A 27026-nucleotide genomic window follows, 5' to 3' on the forward strand; every position below is an offset into this window, starting at 1 on the left:
GTCTCTCCAGCAGAAACATTAATCTCAAGATTTATCCTGACATATTGGTAGATGGACAGGAAGGTACAGAGGACAAGAAAACAAACAGAAAGCCACAAACAGGGAGGCAGAAAATGAGCAGAAAACTGTAAAAAAAGGCAAAAACAGAGGCAAGAAGCAAACAGAAGGCAGAAAGTAGCAGAAAGATACAAACAGGGGGCAAAAAAGGAGCTGAAAACTGGCAGAAAGGCAGAAACAGAGGACAGTCAACGAGCAGAAAGGCAGAAATAGAGGGTAAGAAACAAGCAGAAAAGCACAAACAGAGGTCAAGAAACGAGCAGAAAGGCAGAAAAAGGGTAGGAAACGAGTTTAAAACGACCAGAAAGGCAGAAACAGAGGGCAAGAAATGGACAGAAAGGCAGAAACAGAGGTCAGAAACGAACAGAAAGGCACTAACAGAGGGTAAGAAACAAGCAGAAAATGGGCAGAGTTGCAGATACAGAGGTCAAGAAACGAGCAGAAAGGCAGAAACAAATGGCAAGAAACAAGCGTAAAATGACCAGGAAGGCACAAACAGAGGGAAAAAACGGGCACAAAGGCACACACTTAGGGCAAGAAACAATTAGAAAATAGGCAGAGGCAGAAACAGAGGACAAGAAATGGGCAGAAAGGTACAAACAGAGTACAAGAGATTAGCAGAAAGGCACAAACAAAGGGCAAGAAACAAGAAGAAAACGGGCAAAGAATCAGAAAAAGAAGGCAAGAAATGGGTAGAGATGGACAAACAGAAGGCAAAAAACTAGCAGAAAGGCAGAAACAGAGCGATGAAGACACAGGCCTCAGTGATTATAGGGGGTTGGTAGCAGAGCCTGGTCGCAGGGCAGGCTCTGCGGCCAACCCCCAGTGTGCACGGCCAAAGGTGAAATTCCATGGATTTTTAAATGTATAGTAATTTTCATTAATGTACGTTAATCCAATCGCCCCCGCACCCGGTCTAGCCGTGACTGGCGGCGGTTGGCTGCAGAGCTTGCTTTGCTGCGAGACCCTGTGACCAACCCCACGCTGCGCACAGCCCTTAGGCCATGGGCAGCAGGAGTTGGCCGCAGCCTGTATCTATGTGTGTGAAATAGATGTGAGAGGATGAATCTGGGGGTGAGAGTGGATGTGAGAGTGTCTGTCTGGGTGTGGGAGTGCATACATCAGAGTCTTAGTGGGTGTGTCAGTTTCTGTGTGGGCCTGTGAGTGGGTGTGTGAGGGTTTCAGTGGGTCTGTGAGTGGGTGCACAGGGTTATGAGTGGGTTTGTAAGTGGGGTGTGAGGGTCTGAGTGGGGCTGTGAGTAGGTGCATGAGGGTCTGAGTAGGTCTGTGAGTAGGTGCATGAGTGTGAGTGGGTCTGTGAATGGGTGCATGAGTGTGAGTGGGTCTGTAAGTGGGTGAGTAAGAGTCTACGTGGGTGTGTGAGTGGGTGAAAAAGATTGAAATAGAGAAATTGAGAGAGAGTGAGAGGAGAGAGAGATAGAGAAAGAGAGGTTTTTAGGCTTTGATGGATGATATACTTAGGATGAGATATTTCCGGACAAATTGAAAAAAAAATATTTATCAGTTAAAAAGAGGGAGATCACATTTCAGTATGAACCTTAAACTTTTAAAGAAATTAATGTAGGGAAATGACCACAGACACACTTAGACTAGAACCCTCAACTTTCAGTGTGACGGTCTATGACTTTTACCATTATTCCACAGGTGACTACTCACTGTAGTCATTACCTGGAGAGACCATTGCAATGACTCTCTCTATCTCTCTCTCTTCCAACCCACTATGAGATGGAAGAGAGAGTGAGAGAGAAAGAATGACAACCGCGGAGGGAGCCTCAAGGCCCCCGTGGTCCAGCCGGCTCCCCACATCCTGTGGAAGCCGGCATTGCTCCCACAAGCAGGAAGCTGCTTTAAGTAGCTGCTCCCTGCATGTTGAAGCAATGTTTTAATCTGTCTTCCCTGTCCGCATATTTGTGTGCAGGGAAGACAGATGAAAACTCCGCTTTCTGCAAGTGAGAGCTGTTTGACAGCTCTCTGTTACAGAAAGGGGACTTTGTTTTTTTTTATTTGGTGGAAGCTGTCAAACCTCCCATCAAGCAAAGGCAAACATTTATGTCCTGGGGTTAGGATCCCTGGGACATAGCAGGAGCTGTCCCTGAGGGGTGGTGGTCTCCAGTGCTATCAGTGACTCTATGAGCATAGCCCCGGGAAGGTGGTGGTCCCCAGGGCTGCGGTGGAGGGGGCTGGTGGCCCCCGCACAGATAATTTTATTTGCCCTGGGGAAGGTGCATTCCCGGGGATGGGGTGGTGGGTAGCCCCCCTGCATTAACATATGAATGTCCCCCGGGACTTGGCCAATCCCGGGGCTAAAGATAAACAAGTGTGGGAGCCCTTGCTTGTTTTTTTTTTTTAAAGAATGTGTCGGATGTGTGGATCCGCTGCGAATTGCAGTGAAAATATCTAAAAAATGTTTTGTAGCCCTTTGGGACCCCAGCACCAAAACTAAGGTGCCAAGGTTACTCTACCCTGGCCCCTTTTGTTTTTATTAATCTTTTTTTCTGGGACTCAGCTGAAGCCAAGGCCCAGCATGACTGACAACACTTCCTTGTTGAAGTGTTGACAGCCAATCAGATCTCAGCTCAAAATCCAGAGGGTTCGCAGGCCTTCGCATCCCTATATATACAAATCTGGATTTTCTTTAATTTCTTTAAAACTACTGAATGGAAACAAAAAGGCCCCTTTCTGGACCAAGAGTTACATTCTACCAAATTTGGTGTAATTACGTCCAGTGGTTTGGGCGCTTTCGCTGTTCAAAATCACTATGGAATAATTAATAGGGAAAAAGCATTTTGGGATCCCCCATTTTTCTCGGCCCCCACTTGATGTGGGGTTAACAATAGTAGATCTATACTACCCTATATGCACATATATATATATATATATATATATATATACACTTAACCTTTGATATTTTGAACCTCGATATTTTGTCAAAATGTATGGTTTTGACCCACAATATTCTTGTCGTTGATAATCCAGAGTACGATTGCCTTTCTGTTGACTCTTCTATTGCTCCATGAGCCTAAGTAAAACTGTATAATATTTGTCATATGTTATAGCTCCTTAAGTTAAGCACTTTGCCATCCTATTGCTAGGGTCTTGTGTGAGGTATACAAAACCAAAATCATCTTGAGCCCACAGGACTTCACTACATCTGATGCATGCAATTGTATTTCCCTCCTCTGCACAATCACAGCCAAGATTACGCGAGAAGCTCAGTGATGTCACCTAAATAAAACATGTACTTCAGCATTCAAATTTTCATATAACATTTTGTTGGCCATTAGGACATTTCAAACATAACAACTTACATTGTGACGCCTTCTAGTGCCATTGCCATAATTTGACCTTGAACTTGGTGAGAGAGTTTCAATAATATATGTTAAGCATTGTACATTGGTGGAAATTTACCCTTTCTGCAGGGTAACACCGGATTTTTGGCTGAACCCAATTTTTGCTATACACTGTACACCAGCTACCTAGTGGTAAAATGCCTGCGCTCCCCCTTTCAACATTATGAAATTGGCTTACCTATAAGAGCTCAGTATATAGTACAAAGTGTACCCAGGGCATGTAAGTTAAATGTAACTTGGGCAACGTAGGACTCATTGGGCCATCTACACCAGGAACATTGGAAATATGACTGCAGGCCAACCACGTGTGGCCAGGCTGTTGCAGTTGCAAAATGGAAATTTGACTTGTAAGAATTACCACTTTTGGGCAGGTCAAAATTTTCCTTTTAAATATTCGTGTCACCCCTTTTGTAGGCCTTATTGTTCGTAAGACAGGGTACGTGATATTTAAAAGTAGGAAATGTAGGAATTCATTGTTAAACAGGTCCTTAGAGTGAAAAAGGAACAATAATTTATTGTAAAATCAAATTTTCCATAACTATTAAGGAAAAGGTACTTTTAGTAAGTTACCTTTTCCCTGCCTAAGCCTCTAGAAGCCCATTTGTATTTGTTCTCCCATTGCTGCCAACCAGTAATTAGTATTTTAAAAGGTGGGAATTAGAGTGAAATACCTCACAGGAGCAAACAATAGGGTGACCTGAATGGGCAGAGATGGCAACTCTGAACCACGACAAAATGTGCAGGGTGGGGCTACTTCCATCCTTTTAGACATTGAAGTGGCACATCCTGATTGAATATTACATTCTGTTTGACAGGTTGCTGGGCTTTTTCATATGACGCTTGGGATGCACTTCAAAGTGGCATCCCCTGTCAAAGGTAAATGTTAGCTGACACTTTGGCAGGGCTGTACTTATGTTCCCCCAGCTAGCCAGGCTACAATCATGGAGAGCCTCTTTTTGACATTAGTGGTAAATTCTGATGGATTTTTATGACTTGCTTGACAGTTCTGCTTGTGTTTTTTTATTTAACATGTGAGGCACACTTCAATGGTCAAGGACAGGAGGCCAAACAATTCTTGTTTATCCACTGTCTGGTTGCTGGAAAACTCTGATTTGTTCTACTAGACATCTGTCTTTGAGTTTTGTGAGGATACAAGAACTTCCTCAAAGAGGATTTTGGTGTTATATGTGGGAGTACACTAGTATTGCCATAGTCCACATACACACACAAACACACACACATACACACACACACACACACACACAGATGGGCCCTGCCCTCACAGTCAATGTTTAGTATGGCTAAAGACTCTCACTATTTCAAAAATGGCCAAAGTGCGTAGGTAAACTTTACCCCATTGGTTAGGGCATTCCGAGGGGCCATTCCCACCCATTACCTTGTACCTGGCATAAATGTGGCATTTCCAAGCACCCACTTTAGGATACTCCTGGATATGTGGAAGATCAGAAGAGGACTGAACCTGCTGTCTGAGACCTGAGAAAAGCCTAGCAACCTGAACCTGAAGTGAACTTCAATGGTCATAAGACTTAACTCTTGTTATACCTAAATGGGCACAGGGAGCTACAAGGGGCCTTTACCTGAAAATGCCCAGCTGAACAGTGGCAACTGGAGTGGGATTGGGCTCTTCTTTTGGCCTCTGAAGCCCACCCTCCGATTCTCTAAATGGCTCTCCTGCAGTCCTGGGGGCTTCAGAAGTGTATCCATGTGGTGCATTGGAACATACATGGGCAAAATCTGAAGTTAGAATCTTTGATCAGGCCGAATCTGATATCCAAACCACACTCCATCGTATTCAGCATCAATTTGTGCCTATTTCCAAGGCTACGTAGGCTACCGACTACCATAGGCACTTTGTGCATCTTGGCAATATTTCCACTTAAAACGTTTAATATTCATATCTCCAGTTCCCCTGTTGGATTTTTGTCATTTGGATAACATTTTGTTTATTACATTTTATTCTGTTTTCTTATTCATTTTGGGTTGTTTATTGTTGTGCATATTGACATTAATATTGTTTTAGTACTGCATACATACTTTACACATTGTCTCTAAGTTAAACCTGCCTACTCCATGCCATAGCTATCAGGGGGTTAAGCTCTGGTATATTTAGGGGTATATTTAAGAAAAGTGGCTCTGCACACAGTGCAGCGCCACTGTCCTTGTGCCCCTTAATGCCCCCCTACCACCACCATATGTGCGCTGTATTTAAAATATGGCACACCATGCCACAGGGGGCGGGCAATAGCGTCAACATTTTTTAAGCTATTGTTGTACTGTTCAGGGTTAGCGCCAACATTTTGGCTCTAACTCTGAACACTACATAGAGGCCCATTGTAACCAATGGTGTGCCCCCTTTTAACGCCAGCTCTCAGCAGGCGTTAAAAATACCAGAAAGAATTCTGCAAAGATATCTCTTAGATTTCTTTGCATAATTTTTTCGGACCCCCCTTGCATACATTATGCCTTGCCCAGGCATAATGTGGCGCAAGGGTTTACAAAGTCGCACAATGCATGCATTGCACCACTTTGTAAATATGGCACAGCATTTTTGGCCATCTAACACCACATAAGCGTAAAAAAATTACACTAATGTGTCATTAGAAGACTTTAGTAGTTCACCCTGACAAGGACTGCAATTATTACTTGAGGTGAGCAATTACCCGCCTCAACTAATTATCCAATAATACAATTTCTATTTCTTACACATATCCATCAATCCATTCATACACTTACTGATCCATCCAGTCATCCAATCTTTGGCTCATTCTCACATTTTCCCACTGATGCAAATATATATGCACGTTTGCTTATCGATGAAGATGAATGTTCAGTTAAAAAGTCCAGGCCAATTATTACCTTTAACAGTTTTTGTCTTTAAGGATAGATTCTATCATTGTATCCCCTTTGCCTTTGACCTCTTGTAAAAGAAAAACACATAATCCTATTGTCACAGCTTATTTAGTGCAACCCCTTCAATATCTTTTCATGTTCACGTAAAGCATGTTAACTGGAAATTCCCATTCGTGAGACAAGACGAGGAGTGCTGTTGGCACCCACGGTAAAGATTTATGTTTTTGCTTCTTCAGATGAAACTAAGCAATAATGATGATACTTTCTGAACGATGTCTGAATATGCTCCTAGTAGCTTGCATCTGAACCTGCTTGATCTATTCTAAATCAAGGGGGTACATTTGTGCTGTGCCTTAGACAACTTGACTTTGCCACTGATTTTATGGGTATCACCTTGCCCTTTTGCCCTGTGACTCAGATCAGTTTTAATCACCAGTCTTTCTAATAACAAAACCTGAACTCAGAAACACTAAATAGTACTCTTTCTAAGACCATTATCAGTTACTATTTATGGTTTTGAAAATATAGTTACCCTATTTCAGATTGACCACTAGGGAAGGCAGAAGATTGGAATAGAAAGGAGATACTCTTGGGCATCATTTTGCCAATTAACTTAAGTCATAAGTCAAACAGCCACACATAGAAAGCATTTTAAACTCAGATCATAAAAGAGCCTTCAATTGAACTACCCCTCCCTTCTAACATTCTGTCTGCAACTTCTTGTGTAGGCCCATTGAGGTTCTAGATTGTGTTGTGTCCTAGAACCACCACCCCCCAAAAAATCATGTTGGAAAGTAAAAATGTAAGTGCAATATGGTAGAGTAGATATAATATTACTTTGGCAGTGTGGGTTGCAGAGCCATATCCAGTAGAAAACCCACATCCAATGAGGCATACTTTTTCCGAAGGGGCTGCATCATCAATTTTAACCACAGAAATTTCATTGACAACTGTGTACTCAGTGAAGGTGCTGGTGTCTAAGAAATTATGAATCAGCTTTCCTTTGCAGCTAAACCTACTGGTGTTGTCATCCATCAGGCCAGTATGTTTCCGAATACTATGTAAAAGAAAAATGCAAAAAAGGGTTAGATGTGGTAGGTTTTTTGGCATTTGACTTGTAATGAATTAAGAAAGTATGTTAAGTTTAAAAATGTAAACTGGAAACAGAAACTCACTCAGCCTTGACACAGAGATTGGCATTTGGATGCTTGCAGCATTGACACTCTCTGCACTGTGATACGATCAATGGAATGACTTTATCACCTAGGAGAGAGAAAAATGAGTTTTTAATGTGATCTGATGGACACAAATGTGGAAAGACATGTTCAATATCAACACATGGGACCAACCCAGAAGGCCGTATGATTACATGCATCAATGCTTGGATATACAAATACAGGGTATTAACAAATGTGGATAATGCAGTTGTGAACATTTTTACTAAAAGACAACTTTTTCTAATGACCTCATTATACTGTGCATAAGTAAATCTCATCAAAGGGTAGGAAGTGAGCATTCCAGTGTTTCTGGGATGAATGTTTGGCAATCGCAACAAACTCAAAGATTTTATGGTTTTCTCAAACTCCTCTCCCTCCTATTCTGCCAATGGGAATGGTCTGAGATTTATGGGGTCATTTAGACCCTCGGAGGAACCTACCCAGCCCCTCTCTTATGCCTGCCCCTCTGGAAGAAGATTGTCCTCCATATGCATCTGCAAGTGCAGCAGATGCCTTAAAGGCACAGGTGAATGCCAATCAAATGGGATGATTTTTAGGCACACTCCGCATTGATTTTTTTCTCTTACTGAAACAAATTCCCAAAGCATGAGTTTGTTTTTGTAAGATAAATAACCAATAACTCTGATTTGCTAATGGTTTTTTTCCCCACAACTCATGGCCATTGTTTGTTTTCCATAGTTGGGTCTACAGTGCATCACATGAAGGTCCCAGACAGGAAAATCTACTGATGGCTGCCAAAATTAGGCAGGGCAGCCATCACTGACCTGGAGATACAGTGGCATGCAGGCTACCAGGCCAGGAGCTGCTAATGGCAAAGCCAGTTTAGACTCTGCTAGTGTAAATGCAGTGTTTTTCCCAACTCTTAATGTGGCAGGGAAACTGTGATATTAGCAGCCCCTTCAACCGTCAACCTCTAAATGAAGCCCTTTATCTTTTCATAGGCAGAAGTAAATCCATTTTGGGTGGGAAGAGGAAGGGAACACCCCCAGATGTCATGACACTGCAAGGAAAGGGGGTTTACCAAAGAGAAAAAACATTTCCCCCAGGAAAAAAGATATGGAGAGCTTTGTGGAGGTGAGACAGAAGCAGTTGGCTGTTGATTCTTATTGCTGACACTTGACGTGCACAAGCCCAAAACAGCTTAATGCGCTGGGAGCTGGGAATTTCGTAGGAAGTTGAGGTGAGCATAGAGCCATTGCTCAATTGCGCTCAGAAGCTCCCCAAACAGAAACTCTGTCTATACTGCTATCTTTGCTAGCTTTCTTTTGATCAGTTGCTATATATTGTATAACAATGATTGCTAAGCCTCCCAAAGAAGATATTACGCCCTCTGGCTATATTGAGAGGTCACATCTGCAACAATAGAACAGTACATATTTCACCCAGAATGACTATAAAAAAAACCTGCACTATAATTCCAATGTGCTCTCAGAGGGTATTTAATAAATTAAAGGCTACTCTATTCAGGAACGCAGTGTCTGCCTATTCCCAGCCAATAAATGGATTGGTATTCGAATGCATGCAGTCTCGAGAGGTTATGCATCCAATTTCCTATTACCTAACTAGTAAGCAGCCTATCACAACCTCGGACAGCAAGGACACTGGGGCCCTCAGGGCCTCTTTTTCAAGGAACCATTGGGAGGGCAAGGTAAATTGTTATAATCCCCATCTGACACCCCAGGCCGGGACTCATGAATTGGGCGAGTGTGATAAAAGCATTAGTACTGATTGGATTATCTGAGATGAGACCACTATTTGCAGGACAACTTGGTGTCCGGAGAAAGATTACATAGGGGACAAATTGGCAATCTTAAAGCCAATTGCCTCTTCTTCTTTTTTTGATTAGAGAATATATCCTCCCCGATCTGCCAACTGTGACCAAAAACGTGCAACAGGATTTATCAACGAAGAGAGAGGCAGCATCTCACACAGATGGAGTACCCACCTTTATAAATACCCCTATGAAGCCTAAACCATCATATAAAACCTCAAGAGTTTTTTTAGCACAAGCAGAGCCAAGCAATCAAAGGGCTACCTGATTTGGGGAAGGAAGAGATTGGAATCCCAACACTGAATGGTGGTTGTTAGAAATGTGGGTATTGTTTGAATGTGGTGTGAACCCTAGTCAAGCAGCAACCACAATCCTAGTCAGAGCAATGCACAAGCAAACACCAAAATAACCTGATCTCAATCTCCAGTTAGTTTGGCACAGAGCAGTCAGGTTCAACTTAAAGGCAATGTGTAAATTATTTCTGCAACACTTCAAACAGTAAAACAGTGAAAACACCACAGAAAAACACCAGGTTAGAACAAAAGAGCTTAATTTAATGAATAAAACAAGACCCAAATGACAAAATTCCAATCAGTAGAATCTACATTATGAATTTTTAACGAATAAACTGTAATATAGTGCCTATAAGCATAAAGCTCCAACCATGGCTATCTGGTCAAGCTTGACTAGGTTAAAGTCAAAAGTTCAGGCCAACCACAATGGAGTGCAGTTCGGAAACAGCCCCACATTAGTCATGTTGAAGTTTTATCTTCTTAAGTTTTGTGCTAAGAGTCATGTTCGCATTGGAGAGGGTCACAAGGAGCCAGGAGAGCGTCGCAGGCGGCAGTCAGCATGGTGTGAAGAGCAGGTTGGGTATCATGTACAGGTGGGCTGAAGCTTCGCATTGGCAGCCCCCCATTGGCTGTCGATCCTGCTCTACAAAGAAATGAATTGGCGGCCACTTGTGCTGAATTCCGGTACAAGTGGCATGGCTCCAGTGCAAACTGTCTCATTCACTGTCCGATGAGGCTAAAAACCTGATTTGAAGAGCTCTGAGGCACACCAAAGGTCAATGACCTGATGGGCACCACTTGGGGGTCAGCAACCCGCTAAAGATGGGTCCAGGACCTGTTGGGGAGCCTTTTATGCCCCCGAGGCTCAGACAGGAGGCCAGCAGACTATTCCTTTGAGTCACTTTGGAGTCCTGGGTTCAAAATAAATTTGCAGGTCTAGTTTTTCTTTCCCAGGCATGATGGCAGGAGGCAGCAGGTCAGCATAACAGAGCAGCAGTTCCTTTAGATGAGCAAATCAGCAGAGTGGCAGTCCTTGTAGCACAGCAGGCCTCCGTCCTGCCAGAATATCCACTGATCCAAAAGTGTACTGAATAGTTGGTTTCTGAGGTCATTCTTTTATACAGAGTTGTGCCTTTGAAGTGGTGAGAAGGTTCAAGAGGCATGCCTTTGACGTGAACAGAGCCCTGCCTTCCTGGCCCTGGCTCTAGACTAACTACAGGGGCTATCCAGCCCTTTGTGTGGAGACAGGACACAGCCTATTCAAGTATTAGTCGGGCTGTGCCCACCTCCCCCCTCCCATCCTACCAGTGATGTGCCATCCAGTCACACCTAAACTCCTATTGTGTGTGGCTGTCTAGGAGGAATCCACAAAACCCAACGCCCCACCCCACCCAATCAGGGGACAGGCTACAGGCACCAAGTGGCTAAGACAGGAAAAGAAAAAGAATTGCAATTTAAAATCAGACTACACTATAATTTAGGATTTTGAATTGTAATTCCAGGGAGGCAACCAACATAAACTGATTATCTCTGCCCAATTGAAGATTACACTTATAAAATGTAATAAAGCAACTGCAATATTATCATATGAGAGAGATAGGCCTTACAGTAATGAAAAATGAATTTAAGTTTTTCAATGGGAGGATGCTGAAAAACGTAAAAGTACATGTCTCGCTTTTTAAGCACACTGCACCCTACCCTCTGGGATGCTCAGGGACTACCCTAGGGGTGACATACGTATTAAAAAGGAAGGTTTGGGCCTGACAAAAGGTGTATTTTGCCATGTCAAAATGGCAGTTTAAATTGTACACAGGCTCTGCAATGGCAAGCCTGAGATATGTTTAGAGGGCTACTTAGGTGGGTGGCACAACCATTGCTGAAGACCCACTAGGAACATTTAGGGGCATATTTATACTCCGTTTGCGCCGAAATTGCGTCGTTTTTTTTAACGCAATTTAGACGCAAAACTAACTCCATATTTATACTTTGGCGTTATACGCGTCTAGCGCCAAAGTCCATGGAGTTAGCGCCATTTTTTTGCGTGGACACCTACTTTGTGTTAATTATATGCAAGGTAGGCGTTTCCGTCTAAAAAATCGACTCCGAGGCATGTGCGTCGGATTTATACTCCCGGGCAAAAATCACGCCCGGGAGTGGGCGGGTCAAAAAAATGACGTACGGCCGCTTTTGCGCCGTTTTTTATCGCCAGCAAAAGGCAGGCGTTAAGGGATCTGTGGGCTCTGAAGGAGCCCAGAGGTGCCCTCCCATGCCCCCAGGGACACCCCCTGTCACCCTTGCCCACCCCAGGAGGACACCCAAGGCTGGAGGGACCCATCCCAGGGACATTAAGGTAAGTTCAGGTAAGTGTTTTTTTTAAAAAAAATTGTGGCATAGGGGGGCCTGATTTGTGCCCCCCTACATGCCACTATGCCCAATGACCATGCCCAGGGGACAGAAGTCCCCTGGGCATGGCCATTGGGCAAGGGGGCATGACTCCTGTCTTTGCTAAGACAGGAGTCATTTCTATGGAGGTTGGGAGTCGTAAAAAATGGCGCAAATCGGGTTGAGGCGAAAAAATTGCCTCAACCTGACTTGCCCCATTTCTTGACGCCCAAGCCCCATATCCCCCTACGCCGGCGCTGCCTGGTGTACGTTGTTTTTTTTAACGCACACCAGACGGCGCCGGCGGCTAACGCCGGCTAACGTCATTCAATAAATACGGCGCCCGCATGGTGCTTCAGAATGGCGTTAGCCGGCGCAAATTTTTTTGACGCAAAACTGCGTTGGCGCAGTTTTGCGTCAAAAAGTATAAATATGGGCCTTAATTTATAGGGCCTGGGCACATGTTGTGCTACTATAGCAGGGGCTTACAAGTAAATTAAATAGGCCAGTTGTGTACAAGCCAATTCCATCATGTTTGAGCCGAGCGCACAAGCACTTTAGCACTGGTTAGCAGTCGTAAAGTGTGCAGAGTCCTAAGCCCAACAAAAACAAATTCAGCAAACCGTGGAGGGGAAAGGCAAAAAGGTAGAGGATGACCCTGCAGAAAGGGCCAGGTCCAACAGTGGTGCTTGTTATAACACTGAAACATATCACTTTGGAACTACTAAAGGGGCCAGAAGGAAAAAAACAAGGTGTCCGATGCAGGCTAAAACATTAATTTAAAGAGGAAGGTGAAATGGGGATCAGAGTAGGATGTGGGAGCTCATCAAAAGCAACTACTACCACTTTATAGGATGCCTTACTAGTGGACATATATCCTATAATGCCTGTTGGAAAATGCTATAACTGGTGGTTGAAAAAAGATAATGTCAGTAAGAGAAAGAAGAAGAAGCATAGAAGGAGCTCCAGAAAGGGACCACATAGAGTGAGGTTTGATTGTATCCAGGAAGAAGAAGAAAATAAAGGTAATGGGTGGGGACAGATATGGTTTCTATGTCATCAGGTGCTGTTTACCCGCAAACTATGGGAGGCTCTGCAGCCCCTACTTCAGCTATTCTTTTCACCCCTTCTTCTACAACTGTCCTTCCTACCCCTAGCATTCCCAAATGAGCAGTTACTTGCGCATCTGGGATGTTGAATCCACTGGCAGTGCTTTAACAGTCCCTTTCGCTGAATGAACGAGTGAATTACAAAGATGATAGGAAAAACCCTTTGTGGCACCATGGCCTTCATAAAGACGGAACTGATTTGTGACACTCTTATGTTAGACTTCATTGAGATATTCTTTGATGTTTCTTTTAAGTCTCAACTCACTAGATCATATTTATTAGGTATTTTCTATTTGATTCTGCCATTGCGATTACTCATCTCTGGTGATATGATTATTGTGAATCTCATGATCCACGATGAGACCCATGGTAATTATTTTACTTGTGTTGAATTAAGATCCCTGCAAGAGGTTAGACTGATTATGGACAATGCTGAGTGTTTGCACAGAGTAGGGATGATGTAGTACCATCTAAAAAGTGTCTGGAAACGTATTTGTTGATCCAAGTTTGACAGTTTATAACACCCTGCGGCAAACAATTAAAAGTGATGCTAAGCAGCTTATAGTTATGATGAATGAGAGAGAGGGTATTGCATGACAGATCAAGAAGAGCATCAGTGAGATACAAAGTAAACCTACCCTCCTTTGGAACAACACTTGGGCATGGATTTCAGCAGCTCTAACATGCAATAATGGTGCTCATAGGGTGAAAACTGACCTGGAATGTAGGAGTGAGGGTGTAGCACAAACTTTTCCTCCAGTCCATCCAGTCACAAGGAGAGGTTATTGAATAGGTCAATGGGAAGAAGAGAATCTAACACATTGAGAACCATTAGCTGGAATGTATGTGGTTTATCTACCAAAATGGAGAACATAGAGTGGCTGGCATTTATTCGAACCAATGATATATGTTGCTTTCAGGAGAAATGGGCAATTGCCAAAATCCCCTTTAAGGGTTATATCATGTGTTATGCTCCTGCAATTAGATCAAACATGGTCACTCATCAGGCAGCATTGGGATATGGATTTCCTCCAAATTGTCTAGCGTCACGAGGTCTATTGTCCCCATATGCATCATGAACAATATAGTGCATATTACATTGGGTGAGAACCTCTTAATGGAAGGTGTCATAGATGTCTTGAATGTCTACGTACCCAAAGGAGGAAAGGCAGAGGTAAACCTGTGCTGGGTTTTCTGAAGGAATCAATTTTAGAGGCCAGATAGGCCTGTAGTGAATTATCACAGCATACTATACTAGCATGCAGAGATTTAAATACTCCATTGATAGGCAATCAATTAATCAATCAGTAGTTTTGTAGAGCGCTTCTTGTCAACCGTGAGGGTATCCAGGTGCTGGAGGGTCCAGTTGATTAGCCGAAAAGATAAGTGTCCAGGGACTTTCTGTAAGTGATGGGGAGGTCAGAGAGGAAAGGGTAGTTTGTTGTGTGTCTTCACTGCTAGGGAGTAGAAGGAGCGACCTCCTCATCTGCTATGTCACATGAGGGGGGTGAGGGTTAGGGAAGCGAAGTGGAGAGGAGGTTTCCGGTCGGCTGATGGATGTTTAGGCAGTGGTTCAGGTAGGCAGGTCCGCAGTTGTGTAGGGCTTGTATGCATGGATCAGTAGCTTCAACTGGCTTCTTTTCTGTACAGGGAGCCAGTGAAGCTTATTGAGTCGGGGTGATGTAGGTTAATCTAGGGAGATCTAGGGTGAGTCTGGCTGCCGTGTTCTGTATGGTCTGTAGTTGCTGGTGGAGGTGAGCTGCGATCCCTGTGTTGAGAGCCTTGCCATAGTCCAGTCAGCAGGAGATGAGTGCTTGGGTAATGATGTGTCTTGAGTTTTAGGGTTGCCATTTGAATATCTTTCGAAGCATGCTGAGGATGAAGAAACAGAAGGAGGAGACAGAGTTGACGTAAGTCGCCTTGGTTAGCTTGTTGTCCAGAATGATGGGGTAGGTGTAGGTCTGAGTTCTGAGGGTCTCCAGGATGCATCCCATTGGGAGCTTTTGTTTCTGAAGATTGGTACCTCTGTCTTGTCTGTGTTGAGCTTCAGGCAGTTGTCCTTCATCCAGTTGGCGATAGCTGTCATGCAATTGTGGAAGTTGGTTTTAGTGTTAGTGGTGTCTTTGAAGAGGGAGAGGATGAGTTGTGTGTTGTAGGATATGTTGTTTAGCCCATGGGTTTTGATGATGCTGGCCAGAGGTGTCACATAAGTGTTGAAAATAATAGGCTTGGGTGTGGATCCCTGGGGTACTTCACAGATGATTTATTTGGGCTCTAAGGTGAAGGGGGGAGGGGGGATTTTTTGTGTTCTTCCAGTGAGTGAAGAGGTGATCCATCTCAGAGCAGCTCCTTGGTTGCCTATATTGTGCAGCCTTGTGAAGACTGTGTGATGGGAGACCGTATCAAAGGCTGCCAAGAGATCTAGGAGGATCAGGGCCGCAGTCTCTCCTTAGACACGTAGGGCTCTGATGTCGTTGATAGCCGAGATGAGGGCTGTCTCGATGCTGTGATTGCTGCGGAATACAGATTGGGAGGAGTCGAGTAGGAAGTTCTGTTCCAGATGTGAGGAGAGTTGTTGGTTGATGCCTTTTTCTAATACTTTGGCTAGGAAAGGAAACAGGGAAATCAGTCTGTAGTTGTTAAGTTCGCTGGGGTTGGCTGATGGTTTCTAAAATAGGGCATTGACTTCTATATGTTTCCAGTCCTCGGGGAAGGTAGCCATGGCAATTGAGGTGTTAAACAAGGGGGTTAGTACGTGGCTGATTCTGGCTTTGCCTAAGTTGAAGATGTGGTGATGGCATAGGTCGGTTGGAGTCACTGAGTGAAAAAGAATTCATGATGGAGGCGGTGTCTTTAGGATGAGCTGGCTCCATTTGATTAGTCAGATGTCTATCATGGTAGCATGATTGTTGTGTTTGTGAAAGAAGTTGGTGGCCTTGAGCTGGGGTTTGATGTTTCTGCATATGTTGGCTATCTTGTCGTGGAAAAAGTTTTCAAGGTTGTCACAGAGTTCCTGTGAGGGCGTAGTCTTGTTTGTTGCATCTGAGGGGTTTGAGAATTATTAAATGATGTTGAAGAGTTCTTTGCTGTTACTGGAGCTTGATTCAATGCTTGAGGCTAAGGCCTTTTTTTTCGATTCTCTCAACTGTCTGTGGTAGAGGGTGACAGCTGTCTTGAAGGTGGTCTTGTGTCCTTGCTGGTGCACCATCTCCTTTCCAGTTGTTTACAGTGTCATTTAGTAACCTCCTTTCCACTTGTTTACAGTGTAAATTAGTAATTTTGAGGGCTTCAGTGTACCAGCTAGTTTGCTTGGTGGACCTTCTTTGGGTTTGTTGCTGATGGGAGCAACACTGTCAGCACACTTGGTGATCCAATTATTGAAGTTTCTGACGTTTTGGTCTAGATTGTTGGAGGAGATAGGGTGAATGGTGTTGAAGGTGTTGATCCATGTGTCCTTTGAGACTTTGCTCCAGCTGTTGTGGCGGTGGTACTTGGCAGATTGGGAGTGGAGGGCCATAACTGGTGATGTTGAAATGGACAATGGAGTGGTTGGTCCAGGTGAGTTCTGTGGTGTGGCTGCACCTGATGCAGTTGCTGGAGGTGAAGATGGGGTCTACATTGTGGCCTGCGGTGTGCGTGGGCTCATGGACAAGTTGAGTGAATCGGATATTTTTCATGCTGTTGAGGAGGTTGGCAGTGTTGATGTAGTTGCCGTCGTCAAGATAGAAGATGTGGTTGCTGAGGCAATGAAGTCAGCGATTAGGTTGAAGAAGGCTGGATGTTGCCCTGGATGATGGTGGGCGAGGGTGCCCCGCATGGTGGCTTTGCTGTCTGTTTGGAGTCAGAAGTTGAGATGTTCCATAGCTGGGGTGATGTCATCATTTGTGGTGGTACATTGGATACATTCCTAATGTATGATGGTGACCCCTCCTCCAGGCTTGTTGATGCAGCCACAATGGATGCTCTTGTATCCTTTGGAAATTGCAGTGGCAATGTTGGGCACGTTGGTTGGTTTGAGCCAAGTGGTAAGTGCACTACCTAAGGTGGATCTTGCGAGGGGTTTACCTGAAGCATTTATGGAAATTATGGGAATTATGGGAAAGCATCACAGGAAGCAATAGGGTGATCAAACTCCAGGGGAAAGGGTTTAGGCTTAGGTAGAAGTTCTTGTCTTGTGGCCTAAGCCATTTGAACAGCTGTACCGCTTCGGACACCCCAGCAAACAATACATTCCGTAGTAATAGAGGATTGTCCATTATTGATTCTATTTTAATTAATATTGATTCCTGGCTGGCGGTGAGGGATATGTGAGTGTACCCCACTCAGACAGCAACCATAACCCATTTGTTGCATCCCTTTATGTTTTACTTCACCTGGAAGCTTCCTCGCTCAAATAGCATTCATTTAAAGGAGGGCGAACAGAGGGTATTCTGAAAAATATAGGGCCATATGTACTAAAGCGTTTTCCCATAGACACAGAATGGGTAAAACTCTTTGATACATCTGGCCCATACTTATTTTGCGCAGGATTTGAGGAATTTAATACATTTTAGCATTGAAAAATTGTTAATGAAAGGGAACAAAAAGCCTGATCACAAAAGGGTACTGGCTCTACTTGAACAAATCACCCTTTATATAAGTGTTAATAGTCATATTGGTATATGGCTTGACCATGAATTTTAGGTAGGAGGGAAGGATCTTTCATATGCTTTGGTGAGACGCCACAACAGTGCAGCCTCTTATTGTACTTTTATTAGAATGAGAAAGGAATATAAAACATTTATTGTGCAAAAGAAACTTGAAATGAGACTCAAAATTTAGGACAAAGTCATACAGGCAGCCCGGGCAGTAAAAAGAATTCCAGGGACTCCTTGTCACTCATTACATGGGGATATAACCAGTCCAGGGATAATAAGGTTATGTGCATAGGGGCTCAGGAATGGGTTACATATTTTTGCAGTCTTTATACCTCTACTTGGGAGAAGACCTGTCCCCAACAGGTTACATCTATGTTTAAGCAACCACTCCTGGGAATGGATAGATGGCATTTCACCAAATCTGGGGTTAAAGAAGCCATCCTACTACAAAAGCATATCAAAGCCCCTGGCCCAGATTTTGTTCCCATAGATTGTTACAAGGTGGACCTTTTATTATGGGTTTCAATTCTTACTAAGGTTTTTAATGCTACTTTGTGGTCTGGAGATATGCCTACATCTAGGTGTGGGACGATAATTCTTCCACTATTTAAGAAAAGTGTTAGAATGGAGCTATCCACTTACTGCCCGATTTCACTATTAGATAGGGCAGGTAAGATCTATGAGAGGATGGTTTTCAACCGTAAATAGGTTTGGGCTGATGACAGGAAACTATTAGCAGACAATTAAGTAGGCTTCAGAAGATGCATTGGAACAGTGGAGGGGGTCATGTGTTTATATTCTATATACGTAAAATATTGTAGGCAAAGGAGGATCCCATTGTTTTTAAAATTTATTGATTTGAAATCAGCTTTTGATTTAGTAGCTAGGGACTTACTTTGGCTGGTGTTACAGCAGCAGGGTCTGCACCAGTATAGCCTTGCAGAACGTGCAATGAGACAGATTTGCTCAAGTGTGTTATGGGTCCAGGTAAGAATGTACAGAAAGTTTACATATAAAAACTGGTGTGCAGCAAGGGTGTGCGCCAGCCCTCCCTGCTCTCTTCATAATTTGTAAACGATGTTGGAACCCGTAGTCTGAATTTAGACTGCCTGAAGCTCAGTAATTCTCATATTTCTGATTCATTATATGCGGACTATGCAGTTTTTCTTTCTCTTACTGATCTTTCTATGTATAAATTGATTTAGGACTTCCTTGACTACTGTGAAGGGAAACATTTGACCATGAACATTTCCAAATTAAATCTATGATATCGAAGCCAAGGTTTGAGCTAAAGTGTATTTTTCTGTGATCAGTGAGATCTTGGTACTGGTAAATTAATTTGACTATCTTGCGATATGGTATAACTGACTTGAAAAAAGCACAGCGAAAAAGCAGCTGTAATTTTAAAGCAGGCAGCCGTCGAAGTCATTAGATATAAGCAAAGAATAGAGAAGCGGTCACTGAGTTCACTACTACACGTTTGTAGATCAAAGGTAATTACAGCAGCAACATATAAAGCAGAAGCCTCGGCCTATACAAATTGTTCTCTACTCCAGAAAATTAAGAACAGGTTTCTGAAAGCAATATTGCTGTTGGGTCCAGGTACGCCACTAGCAGCTCTATATTTGGAACTCGGCATTAAACCTATTTCCAATATCTTTGCCTCAGATTCAATAATTTATTGGGTTCTCATACAGAGAAACCGTCCAACTGACATTTATTTGCATGCCATAAGAGAGGTAGCCCATTACCTGGGTCTGCCCGAGATTCCCTGGTGGGATCATGTTCGCAGCACTTTAATGCTGCTGGAGATCGATATAATTTGCGAGGATCCCTCTGCGATTAATGGGGAGACAATAAACAAGGTTATGGAGGCATACTGGCAATATAAAAGCCAAATGTAGTATGAGTCTAGTAAGAGTGGGTTCCTGGTACATGGATTTTTAAAGCACAAATATGTTGTTGGGCTTCAACCTTATCTGAACGAATGTACCCCGAGGTATGGCAGTTATTATATGCACATTTCCACCTGTACATTTCCACTGAAGACCTATGTTGTCAAATGGAGCAATGCAGAGAGACTCGATGAACTGTCAATTGTGCCCTTGGGAAAATTGAAATAATCACCCATTTTATGTTACTTTGTCCTAATGTAGTGAGAGGGTCAAAATGGCTTACCTTCTTATTTGCCATCGATAACATCTCAAATGAGATGGATACCTTAACTCTCTGTTATAGGACAAACCGTCTAAAAGTTTATAGTGCAGTTTATATGTATATTTGGAGTGCTTGGGTTATGAGTAGGAAGTTGAATAATAACTGAATTTTAAATTGCACTGTATCAGTATTTATTATTCTGTGCTTTAAATTTTTTTACATTATTATGCCAGCTGAAAAAGGGCGGCTGCTTCGTGGTTTGAAGAGGAGTGTAATGATGTTAATTATTATTTCTTTTAACCCCTTCGCTGCCAGGCCTTTTACCCTTCCCGAGCCTTTTTTTGGCTATTTGGGTCAGTTTGCGCTTAGGCCCTCATATCTTTTTGTCCACATAAGCTATCTATGCCAAATTTGCGTCCTTTTTTACCAACATCCTAGGGATTCTAGGGGTACCCAGAGTTCGTGGGTTCCCCTGGAGGAGACCAAGAAAGTATCCAAAATAGAGCAAAAATGTAGGTTTTTTTTTTTATATGGGGGAAAAGGGCTGCAGAAGAAGGCTTGTGGTGTTTTCCCTGAAAATGGCATCAACAAAGAGTTTGCGGTGCTAAAATCACCATCCTCTCAGCTTTCAGGAATAGGCAGACATCAATCAGAAAACCACATTTTTCAACACAACTGTGGCATTTTACTGGGACATACTCCATTTTTACTATTTCTTGTGCTTTCATCCTCCTTCACTTAGTGACAGAAATGGGTGTGAGACCAATGCTGGATCCCGGAAAGCTAAACATTTTTGAAAAATAAACAAAATTCTGAATTCAGCAAGGGGTAATTTGTGTAGATCCTACAAGGTTTTCCTACAGAAAATAACAGCTGAAATAAAACAATACTGAAATTGAGGTGAAAAAAACAGCCATCTATCTCCACATTTTACTCTGTAACTTTTTCCTGCGATGTCAGATTTTAGAAAGCAATATACCAGTATATCTATTGGACTCTTCTGGTTGCGGGGATATATAGGGCTTATAGTTTCATCAAGAACCCTAGGTACCCAGAGCCAATAAATGAGCTGCACCTTGCAATAGGTTTTTATTCTAAACAGGGTATACAGCAATTCATTTGCTGAAATATAAAGAGTGAAAAATAGGTATCAAGCAAACCTTTGTATTTCCAAAATAGGCACAAGATAAGGTGTTGAGAAGCAGTGGTTATTTGCACATCTCTGAACTCCGGGGTGCCCATACTAGCATGTGAATTGCAGTCCATTTCTCAAATAGGCGTCTTTTTTACACACAGTCTTACATTTTGAAGGAAAAAATGTAGAGAAAGACAAGGGGCAAAAACATTTGTTTTGCTATTCTGTGTTCCTCCAAGTCTCCCGATAAAAATGGTACCTCACTTGCATGGGTAGGCCTAATGCTCGCGACAGGAAACACATCATGGACACATCACATTTTTACATTGAAATCTGACAAGTTTTTTTGCAAAGTGCTTAGCTGTAGATTTTGGCCTCTACCTCAGCCGGCACCTAAGGAAACCTACCAAACCTGCACATTTTTTAAAACTAGACACCTAGGGGACTCCAAGATGGCGTGACTTATGGGGCACTCACCAGGTTCTGTTACCCAGAATCCTTTGCAAACCTCAAAATGTGGCCAAAAACACACTTTTTACTCACATTTCGGTGACAGAAAGTTCTGGAATCTGAGAGAAGCCACAAATGTCCTTCCACACAGCGTTCCCCAAAGTCTCCTGATAAAAATGGTACCTCACTTGTGTGGGTAGGCCTAGCGCCTGTGACAGGAAATTTCCCAAAACACAACGTGGACACATCACATTTTCCCAAAGAAAACAGAGCTGTTTTTTGCAAAGTGCAAAGCTGTGGATTTTGGCCTCTAGCTCAGCTGGCACCTAGGGTAACCTACCAAACCTGCGCATTTTTGAAAACTAAACACCTAGGGGAATCTAGGATGGGGTAACTTGTGGGGATCACACAAGGTTCTATTACCCAGAATCCTTTGCAAACCTCAAAGTTTGGCTAAAAACACTTTTTCCTCACATTTTGGTGACAGAAAGTTCTGGAATCTGAGAGGAGCCACAAATGTCCTTCCACCCAGCGTTCTCCTAAGTCTCCAGATACAAATACAAATGGTACCGCACTTGTGTGGGTAGACCTAGTGCCCGCAAAAGGAAATGCCCCAAAACCCTATGTGGACACATCAACATTATCAAATACTAATGTACCTGTTTTTGCAGGGGGACCTGTGCTTTTGGTCCTGGGCTTAGCAGCCACATAGGGAAACCTACCAAACCCAAACATTTCTGAACACTAGCCACCCAAGGGAATCCAGGGAGCTGTGACTTGCATGGACCCCCTAATGTTTTCTTACCCAGAATCCTCAGCAAACCTCAAATTTAGCTAAAAAAATCACATTTTTCCCACATTTCTGTGTGGGATCACTGCACCGTGACAAATCTCCTACCACCCAACATTCCCCTTAGTCTCCTGGTAAAAATGATGCTTCACATGTGTAGGTGGGCCAAGTGCCTGTGACAGGGAAAAGCCAAAAACATGTTGACATTGAGGGGGAACCAAAGCGGGTCCAAAAGGGCAGTTTGAAAAAAAAAATTGTGGGGCAACATTTTTATCGGTATAGGTGAGACAATGCTGGGTGGTAGGAATTTTGTGGATTCCTGCAGATTCCGGAAGGTTCCACCACAAAAATGTGGAAAAAATGTGTGATTGTTGGAGGTTTGCATGGCATTGTGGGTGAGAAAATGGTACAGGGTGCATGTGAAGCACACCACCCTGGACTTGCCAAGATGTTTAGTTTTCAGATGTGTCTAGGTCTTGTGGATCTTCCCAAAGTCCAAAAAGTACAGCCCTCACCATTCCAAGTGGGACGATTTTGAGAGTTAGCCAAGCTCTCATGGTCCAAATGTAAAAGCAAAGCCCCAAATCATTAAATGTCCTCTTGCTTGCCGTGGAATAAGATGTTTCAATGTGCATGTGGAGAGCTGAAAGACTGTTACCCCCTTCAGTTGGGGTGGGGCCATAACCACGCGCATACTGGTTGGTAGCCACCACCACACTATTTTTTTTTTAATTCCCTGGCATCTAGTAGACTTTCTGCCCTCGGGGTGTGGATCGGGGGTAATTGCCCCATGTGCCCACTGGTGGGCAGAACTTCTTCGGCCCCATTTATTTGGGGTGGAGGTATGGCCATACCCCCACCCTCTTATTTTGAAAAAAAAATAACTTCCCTGGTCTCTGGTGGGCTTTCTGCCCCCCTTGGGGGCAGATCGGCCTTCCGAAAATAGGCTGATGGCCAACAGTAATGTGCCCCCATGGTGAGCGACCCTTGCCCAAGGGGCTGCCCCCCCAACAAAACACGCACATACACACACACCAATCCCTGGTGCCTAAGTGGTTTCTGCCCCAATCGGGGGGCAGATAAGCCTAATATAAATAGGCCAATCTGCCCCCAAGGGGGGCAAAAATGGCCTAAATACAATTTGCCCCCCTGGGGAGCGACCCTTGCCTAAGGGGTCACTCCTCATACATAAGAACATAAAGTAAACAAAAAAAAATAGCCCTGGTGTCTAGGGGTTTCTGTCACCTCTGGGGGCAGATCGGCCTAATTATAATAGGCCGATCTGCCCCCGGGGGGGGGGCAGAAAAGGCCTAAAAATATTTTGCCCCCCTGGGGAGCAGTCCTTGCCCAAGTGACCGCTCCCCTTATGCGTAAGTGTAAAAAAAAAAAATCCCTGGTGTCTAGTGAGCATTTCTGCTGCCCAATCGCATTGAGATTCCTTTCCTTTCATGCCTCTGCCTGCTACCTCCTCCTGAGCGGAAGAGAAATGCTGAGCATTTAGCTTCCAGCACGATGGGAGGTGACCTCTGATGAGGTCATCACACGATTGCGTGCAGACGTCACTGGGGGGGTCAGGGGCGGATGGGGTGGAAGGCGAAGCGATTCCCCTTCCAGCCCTGTCTTAGGGGGGAGGGGCAGGAGCCCACTGAGGGAGCGCTAGCGCTCCCTCCGAGCTCTGGTGCCGGGACGTAATGGTTATGTCCTCGGCACAGGAGCACTGTGCCGTGGAACGTAACCATTACGTCCCTGGCACAGAACCAGTTAATCATGGCTGTATGTTACAAAACGTATTTTGCTATGGCAAATGCCGAGAACAATAAATACAATCAATGAATGAACCAAAAAGTTATATTGTGAAAAATGTATGTTATTTCAGCAGGCGGAACTCTAGAGTCATCTTAAAATCCCGTGGAACTCCAGGCATAAGCATCTTTTGGAGAACCCCATTTGTAATATTTAGACTTGGCCTTTCCAATTAAAATTTGGGACATTAAATTGAGCAGAAGAAGCTTCCAGTATACCATGACTGTAAAACGATTTTTCCTGTAGTTTGATGGTGGAACAGTAATTCAGTAAGTAACCGTCAATAACAACTTTCATTACCATTTATTTCAACCAACAACAGACAGCTGCCACGTCCCATATTTACCAGGATACTTCTGGGATTATGAGGTCAGGTGCCTGTATCACCACTGCATCACGTGGTACCATGGGAGCAGGACATAGGGGTACTCAGGGTGCTGCAACACCCCAACAATAACCATGCTGGAGTTTAGCTGATGAATGGGCAATAGAGATGCATTTAAATCTTGTTTTTATCTTGTCGCATTTGCTGTGCGTTTTAAGGCAAAGGTTAAATGTCAGGCTATGTCTTCTGACAAAATTATGCCTATTCTTTTAACAAGTAGGTTAATATTTACTTTTCTTTCTCTGACTGCAAAGTTAGAGGGTTTTGTAAAGTAAACTATCTGACAATCTTGCTGATACAGCAACTGTGAAAGGAAAGGATGTAGGATGCCATTGGTTTACCTAACACACAACAACATTTACATACCTGTAAATGAACATTCCAAATATTTCAAAATATATCAATACTTAAGAAAGCACAAATGAAGCAAGTTGTTTTATAACTCTAGATGGATTAGGGAAACAAAGATTTTAAAAGGAGCAAAACAAATCAAGACACATTACTTGGTGATGTGGAATATTTGCAAAAACCTGATTTCCACACATTAACGTTCGTGTGCTGCATAGTTGTATCAGTAAAACTGCATGTCAATTTTGTGGCCATTTGCTGCAAATCAAACCAGCCACTAAAAAGTAGAAGAAATCATTTATTGTGCATCACAGCACTGTGCATCTGCATCCATGCAGCACAGCTGGACAAATTCCTGTTCCCAAAGCTCCACATTCGGAATGCGGCTCAAATCTCCTGCAGGGATCATTTAAACAAAAACATGCATACATGGCTTAATACACAAAATATAAAGATGCCAAACTACGTATAACACATTTCCCTCCCTATAAAAGAAAATAAGAAAAGAAAACTCATACAACAGAAAGCAATAAACTAAAATGTATACCAACTATACAAAATCTCCATATTTAGCAGGAGGCGATCTTACACAGCATGAATCCTTGCCCCTACTCACAATAGACTCGCAGTCTTGTTCACAATAATAATTTAGACCAACATTACCAGGATTATCCTACTCAAGTGACCTGGTTTCCAATGCTTCTTGTTCTTACTGAATGCACTGATCACCTGGCAATAAACCATTTATCCTGAAAAACACACCACCATTTCCAGGATTAACAGCTTCCTCACATGACCCATTCCTTCACTTCTCAACCCTTCTCACATGCTGAGCCTTAACATTCTGGGTAAGAACGCTGTTAGTGTTAACTTTGATGCCCTTCATGGTCTTTCCACATTTAGACGATCCGTAAGGCTCCCTTAAAGGCTTCCCAGTTTAAGATTCTCACCCAATCTCCCACTTCAAAAGTACGTCCTTTTGCCTTCAACTTCCAATCATATCATTGTTTACTATTCATTTGCTTCTTTTCAACTATCAATGCAACTTCGATTTGATCAGCTTCACCCTTACAACAACTACATGTTTTCCTTATGCACCATAAACACAACTTGGACGCAGGATCTTTTCCTTTCAGCAACTTGAACAGACTTAGGGCCTAATTTAGATCTTGGTGGTGGTACCACCAAGCCGCATCAGCAGCAGACGCGAAAAGACTACCGTATTTAAATGTTACTGCTCTGCAAGTGGCAGACTGGAAAAAGAGTGCTGATGGAGGGAGACAGCAGCAGGACCCAATGGACTTCGTAAAATAACAGGGGCTATGGGATAGATGCAAGTGACACACACACTGTACTTTAGCCAAATATGTACCCCTGCACTTCAAACTACACAACACACCACATACACACCATCACCCATTACAATTCCGACACAACACAACCCGTGCATGTCGAAAACACACATTGACATACATCCATGACACAACACACACACACCATTGACACTGCACCCACTCATGACTCAAACACAACAATCATCCCAACTACACACTCAGCTACACAGACACACTCACACAAAAGTACAACTACACATATCACGACAATGCCTGCCACACAACAACAACACTCACCTGAATGTGTCACACAGCAACACAAAATACACAACATCAGTCTCAAATGCAAGTGACACACATACAGACACAACCACATCACCCACTACAGCTCCCTCCACTAACCCAGCCAATCTATACACACACATACACATAATGACTCACATACACAACAGAGAGTACAAACTTGCCAGTACAGGCCCTCTTGCAATGGGCACACATTGACACAGTTGTCAAGTGTGAATGTACCCTCATTGCGGTGCAGCATTAATTTGGTAATGAATGATGACACCACAATGACATTTGTGTATGTGTGCGACATGTGTGCTGTGCCAGTTTGTCCCCAGCCATATGTGACACCATTGTCTCCCCGACATATGCATGTTGCATATATTTTAAACAATTACTGTGACATGCAAATGCCTGCAGTGGTCCTGACCTCCCATGCAGTGCCTACCCAATGTACCCTGGCAATGAGGTGCCCCTACGTTCAAGTCTGATGATGGGGGGGGTGTTTTCTCTGCAGGATGGTGGCCGTAGGGATGGCAGGTGTTGTCCAATCATGTCCAAAGACAGTGGTGGAATGGGGAAAAATGGTGAGTTTTCATCCCTTCCCCCT

The 27026-nt window shown here is 43.4% G+C and overlaps 1 protein-coding gene across 2 annotated transcripts in view; it reads right to left on the minus strand.

Annotated features, from left to right (window-relative positions):
- LOC138289702 (alcohol dehydrogenase 1-like) overlaps positions 1-27026 on the minus strand; it is a 452749-nt gene that overhangs the window by 234247 nt on the left and 191476 nt on the right. For both annotated transcript variants that reach the window (XR_011202553.1, XM_069230193.1), the window contains exons 4-5: positions 7475-7562; positions 7137-7356 (exon numbers count right to left, since the gene is read on the minus strand). Coding sequence is in view for 1 of the 2 variants with exons in the window: in XM_069230193.1 (XP_069086294.1) it covers positions 7137-7356; positions 7475-7562 (308 nt within the window). In the remaining variant the exon portion in view is untranslated. The remainder of the gene's footprint in view (positions 1-7136; positions 7357-7474; positions 7563-27026) is intronic.

Source organism: Pleurodeles waltl, chromosome 1_1 (genome assembly GCF_031143425.1).
Source record: "Pleurodeles waltl isolate 20211129_DDA chromosome 1_1, aPleWal1.hap1.20221129, whole genome shotgun sequence".
Taxonomy (NCBI): Eukaryota; Metazoa; Chordata; class Amphibia; order Caudata; family Salamandridae; genus Pleurodeles; species Pleurodeles waltl.